The sequence below is a fragment of the Notamacropus eugenii genome, chromosome 5 (genome assembly GCF_028372415.1).
Source record: "Notamacropus eugenii isolate mMacEug1 chromosome 5, mMacEug1.pri_v2, whole genome shotgun sequence".
Lineage (NCBI taxonomy): Eukaryota > Metazoa > Chordata > Mammalia > Diprotodontia > Macropodidae > Notamacropus > Notamacropus eugenii.
The window spans coordinates 424,632,083-424,642,640 of NC_092876.1; the positions used below are offsets into that span (position 1 = coordinate 424,632,083).

A 10,558-nucleotide genomic window follows, 5' to 3' on the forward strand; every position below is an offset into this window, starting at 1 on the left:
GTCATCAACATCTGGACATGAGGCAGTTTGCTGGATTGCTGAATAGGAGCTGTTATATCTCACCCTCAATTCTGTACTATCTAGATAACTTCTGGCCTCTATCTTCTGCCAATCCAAGTAACTTGGGCTCCTTTTTGGGCGGTTTGTAATCTTAGTGCCAGTTAGCTAACTAACTAACTAACTAACTCTTCCTCATGCTTTCCATCAACTATGACCAAAGAACGCAGAACCAAACCTCTCAAACCTTGAAGTCTGGATATCTACATCTCAGGACCAACACTAACATATCAAGACCGGAAAAGAGAGAACACAGAAGAAGCAGACTAAAACCCAATGGTAAAGCTCAGGGAAGTGAAGACATGGGCTTTAGCTGTCATATACTATCAGCTACATAACCACTTTGTGGGGACCAGTAGGGGATACTGTGAGCTACTCTTTCCTCTACCATTCACCCAAATTCCAGAACTATATGATGCCACCAAGGTCGAAGGGTGAGAATGATCTAAGCTGCTTCTCCCTTTTAGCTGACCTAGTATACTATCCTCCAATTGCCGTCAAGGTCTGGGGAAATGATCAAGGGATCATATAGAATTTTCTTGTCAAACCCAAGTACCATGTCCTCTCGGTGTTGAGTCATGCCCATTACCAGAAGGAAGCAGCTAGAGCCCCTAGACAGGGTTCTGAGCTTTGTCTCTATTGTCTCTATTTGTCTCTAATTTTTGTCACGCTCCTTAGCTGTCAGCAGGTAGGAAAGCTCTGAATATAATCTGTGTAAACCCCAATTACAACGATAAGCAAATGAATAAAATTTTATCATCCAACTAATAAATGACAGATTGAATTAATATCTTAGTTTCACAGAGACACAAAAATGTTCTTAATTTAAACTAGAACTGTAACTTCTTGTCAAACTCAGAAGACATAATGCTCCAAGAGGAAAGACTCTTACATATACATCTTTACATCTCCTCCATCCAACATCTTAAAAACAAAACAAGACAAAACAAAACAAGACCTTTCACTTCAAAATTTGACTTTATTGTTGCTCTGGGTGGGAAGTTTGCAATGCTTAAATAATAAAAGGTGTATATAGCATAAAATATTGGACTAAACATGAGTAACATAGATTAAGATACCACTCCTTTTGATTAACCTATTACCATTTGACTTGCTGTAAAGTTTTCATCTGAGAAGGAATTTAATTTCTCTCAAACAAGCCATCAGTTTGCTTCGCTCCTTTTTTTTATCTTGGAATAAACATGCATACATACACACACACTGATATTTCCATACTGTTTGCTTAGATAAAATACAAATGTAAATTTGTGTTTTATTTGGAATGATATATATGTATATATACACATGTACCAAGTGCACACACATGTGCATACATGTACATATGAGTGGACACACGTGTATATATGGATGGAGAGGCAGATGATAACTTCATGTCTTCTGCAAGTGGATGTCTTTCTCAATCATCAAGGAGACATTTTGAATGCTGCCGCATCAACATTTTCATGAATGGTAGCCTTGGCATCTTCTAGACTCAGAATTCGACTTTTATACTTTTCATGCCAGTCATCCACAATGTACTGATGGTATGGGTCATTGGAGTGCTCCTGTCTCTTGGATTTCACTGTGCTCACCAGGATGGCCACAATAATGAAAGAGAACATACCAATCATCACCATGAGGTACAAGATGACATAGTAGAAATTTTCGGCATTGACCTTGGCCTGGAGAGCTGCTGCTTCTGCTGTTGTGTTGCTGCGCCAGTTGTCCATATAAGTAACAAAGATCTTTTTGAAAGCATCTTCCAATGTTTGGGTTAAATTAGATAAAAGTGACATCTTCCCCACCAACTTCTATTGGAAAAACAAAAGGAATTACTGAAGTTTAAAAAAAGGATCATTTCAATTTTTAAAAATTTCTTTCTACCCATTTTGAACATATCTTTTTCAAGCTGACTTTCACTTCTTGAATCCGTCATACAAATGAAAATGTACGTATATGTGTGGGGTTCTCAGTAATTCAAACAAGGGCTTTCTTTTTTTTTTTAAATTAATTGTTATGGTTACAGTTTGAGTTCTGAGTTGTCTCCCTCTTTTCCTCCCTCTCAACCCTCAATTAGAGGTCAATGTTTTATAGCTATACCTATATCTATATAATGTGTATGTGTATGAAATCATACAGTAAATACTTTCATAATGTCAATTCTTTCTCTGGAGGTGGATAATATCTTCTTAAGTCCTTTGTCACTGATTTGAATGTCCATATTACTCAGAATAGTTTAGTCATTCACAGTTATTGTTACTATATACAATGTTCTCTCCTTTCTGCTCAATTCACTCTGCATTATTTCATGTCAGTCTTTTCGTGGTTTTCTAAAATCAACCTGTACATCATTTCTTACTATTCAGTAGTATTCTATCATAATCATATACCACAACATATGCAGTCATTCCCTGATCAATTAACTTCTCAATTTCCAGTTTTTTGTCACTACAAAGAGAGCTGCTATAAATATTTTAGAATATGTAAGTTCTTTTCCTTTTTCCTTGATCACCTTGGAAAACAGATGTAATAGTGATATTTCTGGAATAAAGGGTATTCCCAGTTTTATAAACCATTAGGCATAATTCCAGATTACTCTCCAAAATGGTTGATCAGTTCACAGTTCTACCTACAGTGTATTAGTGTCCCAATTTTTCCACATCCCCTCCATTTGTCATTTTCCCCTTCTATCATTTTAGCCAATCTGATAGGTATGAGATGGTATCTCAAAGTTGTTTTAATTTGCATTTCTCTAATCAATAATGATTTAGTGCATTTTTACATGACTATACCTTTGATTTCCTCTTTCAAAACTTCCTGCTCATATCCTTTGACCATTTATCAATTGGAGAATGACTCATGTTCTTATAAATTTGACTCAGTTCTCTATATATTTAAGATATGAGGTCTTTGAGAAACTATCTATAAAATTTTTGCCCCCATTCTTCTTTTCTTTCCATCTTGGTTATATTGGTTTTACTTACACAAAATCTTTTGAATTTAAAGTAATCAAAATTATCCATTTTATGTGCCACAATGGTCTCTGTCTCTTGCTTATTCATAAATTCTTCTCCTATTCATAAATCTGACAGGCAATATATTCCACATTCTTCATTTATTTATGGTTATCTCCTTTTCTAGATTGTATGTCCTTTTTGACCTCATCTTGGTAAATGATGTAAAATATTGGTCTGTATCTAGTTTTTGCCAGACTGCTTTCCAGTTTTCTCAGCAATTTTTATCAAATAATGAGTTCCTAACCCAAAAGCTTAGATCTTCACATTTATCAAATGTAGGGTTGTTATAATTATTTACTACTGTGTATTATATGCCTACTCTATTCCACTGATCTATCATTCTGTTTCTTAGCCAGAACAAGACAGTGTTGATAATTACCACCTTATTATACGGTTTAAGATTTAGTTCTGCTAGACCTTCCTTTATATTTTTTCCCCATGAATTTCTTTGATTTTCTTGATCTTTTGATCTTCCCAATGAATTTCGTTACTAAATCAATAAAATACTTTTATGATAGTTTAGGTAGAATGGCACTGAATAAATAGGTTAGTTTAGGTAGAACAGTCATTTTTATTATATTGGTTCAGTCCACCTATGAACAAATAATATTTCTTGAATGATTTAAATATGACTTCATTTGAATAAAAAATGTTTTACAATTATGTTCATATAGTTCCTGGGTTTGTCTTGGCAGGTATATACATAGGTTTTTTTTTTATATTGTCTGTGTTATTTTAAATGGGATATTTCTTACTATCTCTTCTTGTAGGATTTTTTTGGTGACATGTAGAAAAGCTAATGATTTATATGAGTTCATTTTATATCCTGCTACTTTGCTAAAATTGTTGTTTCAATTAATTTTTTTCTTTGAATCTCTAGGATTTTCAAAGGATAGCATCACTTCATTTGCAAAAAACAGATGGTTTTATTTCCTTATTTTGATTCCTTCAATTTCTTTTTCTTCTCTTATTGCTATAGCTAGCATTTCTAGTACAGTATTGAATAATATTATTAGTTATAATTAATAAGATCTCATTTGTTTGCTTATGATGAGGATTTAAGTCCAGTAGTGAGGCCTGAGGCAGATCATGGGCTCATAAAGTTGTTAGGTACCTGCAGAAGTCATTCAGCTATTATACCCTGACCATTCCAAGCAGAAACATATTTGTATCAGTTTTTTGGGGGGAGGGCGGGGAAGCAGATATTCTTTTCATTAAGCAGTGTATGAAAGAAAAGGATAATGAGAGTTTGGTATGAACAATGTGAAAATAAGCCATCAAAATTACAGCAAGTGAATTTATTTATGATCCCCAATGACCAGAAAACTAATTAGAATACTAGATTGAGAATCAGGAGACCTGGCTTCTAGTCCTAATGATAGCACTGGCTAGGTGTGTGGTATTGGGCAAGTCACTTAATATCTCTGGACCTTGATTTCTTTGCTGGTAAAATCAGAGGATTAAGCCAGATTACTTCAAGCTATAAATTTGCAAAGATGACTGAAATGTCCATCTAATAAATTGACCAAAGAACAGATTTGGTAGCTAAGATTTCTGTAAGGAATAAACATTTTTCACTTATAAGACTCTCTTTCCTATGTTCTTATTAAATGTGATCTTTAGGTGCTGCTATGTGTTTCTCTTCCAAAGAATACTCCTTCCACAATATTTCCTTTAAAAATAATTATCTAGGAAAAGCCATTGTTTTCTTTAACCTGATATTCAAAGACCTCTCTTCTCCAATATGATCTCTCTCTCCCTCTTCCTTCTCTCCCTTCCTTCCTTCCTTCCTGTCTTGGGAAGGAGTTCTGCAGTTAAATAGAGGAGAGTGTACCAAAACATGTTTTCTGAACAATGCAGTAGGAAAATGCATTCTTTTTCCTGATAGGAACATAATTCACAGTCTAGTGAATAATATGTAGAATTCTTTAGTTCTATTACTGACTCTGCAGAGCCTGTTAGGAAAAGCATCTTAATCTCTCAAATGAGAATAATGGGAGCCTCATGGGAATTTCAGACATACCCAATCTAACATTCCTCAAGTCAATTCATGGACAAAGAACCATACTAGACGCTGCTGACACAATACAAATGCCAATAATACTACTCTCAAGGAGCTCGCCTTCTAGGATTTGGGAGAAGGGAGGGAATATAATAAGTACATAAGAAATTAAATAAAACATATGCAAAGTAACTTCAAGAGGAATTCAGTGCTAATAACCAGAGTATTTGGAAAAGCCCTCATTTAAGAGGTAAAATGAACGGTGCTTTGAAGATTGCCAGGTCTTGAGTCAGGAAGAGTTCAAATCTGGCCTCAGACACTAGCTGTGTCATCCTGGGCAGGTCACTTAACTTTGTTTGCTTCAGTTTCTTCATCTGTAAAATGATCTGGAGGAGAAAATGACCAAACCACTCCAATATCTTTGCTAAGAAAACCCCAAATGAGGTTACAAAGAATTGGACGTGACTGAAATGACTGAACAACAAATATATGATGAGGCAGAGGTGAGAAGGAAAAACATTTTAGATATAAGGAAGAACTTAGAAAAAGCAGAAATTTAGGAGGTAGGATCCTAAATTTTCAGTGTGAGCAGTGGCACCTTGGAAATCAGTGAATACTCCAAATCAGAGCTTGATTCATTGTTTTGCTGACTTTCTAGACTTAAAAAAATGATGGAAGATCGGTGAATGATGCAGATTAAACACAAAAGTTAACAATTAACAACACACCCTTAAATGTCTAGTTTAAGAGAGAAAATGAATTATGAGGAGTAAGCTAGAATATATTAGCTGTTGTGGAAGTCCCTTAGGAGCCCCAGCTACACATTATTTTCCTTCTGTATTTTCCATTAGAAACCAGAGACAAAAGTTGGGGAAAAGTAAGGTTTAGCTATCCTAAAGGGTTGTGATTATTCACAAGCTCCAGTGAGACTTAAAAAAAAAAGAATATTTTTATTTTTAATTTATGAAATAAAACAAGCATTTCCAAAACATAGTATAAAAAAGATGATTTTCACATGAGACTGCAAATCTGTTATATACAACTTGCTATTCTTCTTAAATATATAATAAATTTATCATGTAAATTTCTTTTTCACACTTTTTCCTCCCCCCCTACGCGAGAGATGGCTACCATTACACACACACACACACACACACACACACACACACACACACACACACACATGTTTATATTCCCTGCTCCTGCTCCTACATAATATGATGTGTAACCTTGAATGCAGCATTGAGGAAAATTAGATGACTTCTCTTCTTAACCAGGAGGTGAGTGTTCAGGAAGGGGAAGGGTGGTCAAGCTACAGAAAAATGAAAGATAGGACCGAGAAAAAACAATTAGACTTAGCAACCAGGAGGTACAGCAGTAAGGAGGGAAGCCAGATTGCACAGATTTAATAAGAGGATGGGAGGTAAGAAAATGGAAACAACCAATGTAGATAACTCCTCAAAAGGCCCATCTCAAAAGAGTAAATTAAATGTTGGATGGGATGTGAAATAACAGGCATGCTATGCTTGTAGGTAGTGAAGAAGTGCCTGTAAGTAGGTGTGATGGAAAGTGTTTAAGGAAGGAATTCTTGGAATCAAGAATGCAAATGGAGGGCTAAACTTGGAAAGAAGCTCAAGAGTTACCATAGAGACTGGAGCAAAAGAGTTGAAAATAGGAATGATAAAAGGTTTTGAGGTACAAAATGGTTTTGACTAATGATCTCCATTTCTCAGATTGGATGCTAGCTGGGTTCTCTGATGAAAGAGACGAAGAAGAGGCAGCTAGTGCAAGAAGTCTGATGAGGAGAGAAGGTTTAGAACAGTTTGAAAGTATAAAAAATTATGTACATACATGTACACATAAACAAGTTAAGTGGTAAGGCAATTTTGGGATAGTACATGAATATTTTATACAATTTTCTGTATCATTATGCTTAACCAACTTTTGTTTCTCTGTTGGTAAAGCTCTCCATGAGTTCCAAAGAAACACAACTTCAGGTGAAATAAAAAAGTATCAGGGGTCAGTTATTTCCTAACCAAAATGTTAGAAATAAAACATGTTATCAGAAAAATCTCTGAGGTTTGTGTTCCAAAGAATGGGAAAGAGAGGAACTAGTCAGAGAATAAAAAGCAAAGAATCTAGGAACATTCTGGAAAAACTATGAGAAAAGGGCCTGTTTCCTCCCTACTAATGCCATAACTTCTAAATTCTTTAAGATAGAGCTACAGATGACAAGTCTCAGATATCTTAGAGTTTGGACCCCAGGTTGTTTGTTTCACTTTGTTTTAATACACAAAAAAGTCTACAGCTAGGGAAGCCTTCATGCAAAGTGTGGCTAAGATAGATTGGGGTGTTCAGAAATCAAATTCTCTATGTAACTGGTCACAGGAGTGTCAATGCAATAGAATAATTCCTACTTTTGCTTTTATCTCCAATGCATTACTCTAATGAGAATGAGATGGTCCTATTGTCCTTGTATATAAAGGAGAATATATTATTTCATTTCTGTATTAAGAACAGGGAAGTAAAAGTCACTTATATATCATATAAATGTTACTTAATACTATCTTTAAAAGACTATTTAAAATTATTTTTCCAAGAATGTAGTAGAAAGGGGTCTGGCATGAGGAAAGAGAAAAACATTGTGCCATGAAAAAAATATTTTTTTCACTTTTTTGGACAGCAAAATAAATAATTTAGCTATTTAGTCCTTTGAAAGATAAATAATGTGAAATAGTAACTTACCTGGACTATGATGTTAATGTGATACAAAATTCCTTGCAAGGCAGAGAAGCCTTGGTATGGTGTTCTTTTGTAGTTTGTGTACAACTACAAGCTTGTCAGCTCATTTCTATGGTGGTAGGATTTCATTAATCTGAATATTTAATCTAATCTTATGTGAAAGTTAAATACTAAATAGCCAATAGAAATCAACCTTGATTTCTGATCTGATTTGCTTACTGCTTTGGGACAAGCTGTCTGCCTGGGTCCCATAATGCCACCTCCAACCAGAGTTTATTCTCATGGGCACAGGTGGACCCATTTAATAAGCGCCTAAAAAAACAACACACAACTTTCCCAAACCTGACTTTGGCCTCTATAGTAGTGTTGCTTCAGGGTGGGGTGGGGGTGGGGGAGTGTTAAATTCTTGTCTAAGTTTCCCATGATGAAAAAGAAACCTCTGCTCATCTTCCATTGGGTATGATGAGGAAGTACATAACTTGGAGATAAATATGTTTTTGGGGGGAGGTGGGAAGGGAAGGAGATGATATCCTTAGAGTTATTTTAGATATCTCAACATAAGCTTTTTTAGATCTTATTCCTTTCCAATAGAATTTCAAAATCAATTAATCAATATGTATTTATTAAGCACCTGTTCTGTGCTAGACCTTTCACTAGGTACTGGGGATAAAAATACAAAGAAGAAAATAATCTCTGCTCCGAGATTGGTCTGAAACAAAGGCTAATCTTTTTAACATCAATCCCCAGGGATCCTCTATATCTAAAAATCATGGGCTATCAAAGTCTCCAAAGAATTAAAATTGAGGATGACTCAGAAGTAAACAGGTGCATGGTAGGTGTGTGAGTAGGCTGCGGCATATTACTGGTGAAGAATTGTGAAAGAGAAGTAGAATAAAATATATCAAAGAGATGTATAAATAAGAAAGAAAGTGGGCTGATAATGGAGCAAGAGAAATGTTCTACATTGTCAAGAGACAAAGAGGAAGGCCTCTAGAATTATGGTAGAAGAATCTGCAAAAGATAACACAGGGTAAGAAGGCATGGATGACTTGTAACTTGTACCAATGAAGATATTAACCAAGTTAATGATAGATTGGAATGATAATTCATTTTTATAGTGCTTTACTATTTAAAAATGCTTTCCTCACAATAATTCTGTTCGGTGGGTAGCCATGGATAGGAAGACAATTTGCTCCTACCCCCAGCTCAGTTGATGTAACAGCAGAAATCAAGGGACAGATGACAGAGGAAGTGAATTTAAGTTAATGAAATTCAAAGATATGTCTACTATCTGTTACCCTTACCAAGTGCACAAATGTTTCTCTGGTTGAATTAGAAAGGTAACTTGGTATTGACTGACCAAAAATTGGTTATGTGGCTTTTAAAAATCGAAGCCTGGAAGCCCTGAAGACAGTTGAATAGTGTAGACAGTTGAGGCTAGAAGCACTTTTGTGGAATATGACTCCTGTGGTTGAGCTTTATGGGTGCTGGGACCCTGAAATAACATGGGTCCCGCTGGAAGGAATTCAACCCAAGCTTTCTTTCAGCCAAAGAAAAACAAAATTTATTAAAAATCCACCCTATTTGTCAGACTCTTAAGGAATCTCAGCATCAGCTAGACTCTTAAGGAATTTGAGTATTTGTGCCATTTGTGGCCAAGATTGAATTGAAGCACCTCCATGGAGACAGAGATGAATCTTATATACAGAAAGACTATAAGAGGGATCTAGGTTTGGCCAAGTAGTCTGGGGTGAGTGAAGGAGGGGGTCTAGGGAGGATCTTGATGGGAGTGGTCAGTAGGCTGGGGTGACTAGAGGTTAGAGGCCAGGAACCAAGAGAGTGAGGTTTAGATAGGATCAAGGGTGGGAAGTAGCCATAGCAGATCTGGAAATAACAGACAATGGAGGGCTAGGCTAGGTTAAGTGTAACAGAGAATTGGGCATAGTGATAACGAAAGGCTTACAGCCTCAGGTGATTGGTCATATCAAGTGGGAAGATTCAAGGAGAGTTGAAGGTGGGGTTTTCCAGGGCCTTATACAAATGGGACCTGAATTATTTTGGGGAAAGGGGCAAAATTCTCAGCTTGGGCCTGTATCCCAACATTATAACTAGAGGGAAACAGTGGGTGACAGGTTTTTTCTCTTCTCCCCATGCAACCATCATGGTATGTTATAATGGAGCTAACCAATCTCTAGTAGGCATCTCATCCAGCCTCTAGGGGAGAGATTGATGCACAGATGCAACTGAGTTTCTGTAAGAATTAGCAGGGTGAGTTGTTTCCACAAAGGTTATATGAACAAGAAATGCAGTTGACTCTTTGTTAGGCAAATCACTATGGACAGTCAACTCTTTGTTAGGCAAATCACTATGGATATAGGGCTGTTAAGAGTTAGCAGGGTGAGTTCTGTTTACATATTAAAAGATTGGGCCATAAAAGGAAGGTGTCTCATGGGGAGAGAATTCCGGGGAACAACCTGAGGGGTTTCAGGGGATAAAATTAGGGCAAAGGTTAAGGGCCATCTTTACCATATCTGCATAATAAGGTTCATGCGTATTAACTTACATACCTGTATGGAGGAGTGTAGTACCAATGCAATACACATAGCACCTACAACCATGAACATCCCCACATAATTCTGACTCATGAAATACCACAGACTCTCCACATGAAAGACAGAACCAAAACTTATTCAGACACTGGAATGCCAAATCCATCATAGTAACAAAAATCTATAAACAA

At 36.1% G+C, this 10,558-nt stretch overlaps 1 protein-coding gene across 1 annotated transcript; it reads right to left on the reverse strand.

Annotated features, from left to right (window-relative positions):
* Positions 1-1,038: 1,038 nt before the first annotated feature.
* On the reverse strand, positions 1,039-1,864 carry KCNE2 (potassium voltage-gated channel subfamily E regulatory subunit 2). Its single transcript, XM_072606951.1, has one exon. It carries the CDS (start codon positions 1,851-1,853, stop codon positions 1,482-1,484), a length of 372 nt encoding a protein of 123 aa, XP_072463052.1. The 5' UTR covers positions 1,854-1,864; the 3' UTR covers positions 1,039-1,481.
* Positions 1,865-10,558: the final 8,694 nt, after the last annotated feature.

Coding starts and splice junctions, on each gene's coding strand:
- KCNE2 (XM_072606951.1), bottom strand. CDS start 1,853: ATGTCACTTTTATCTAATTTAACCCAAACATTGGAAGATGCTTTCAAA.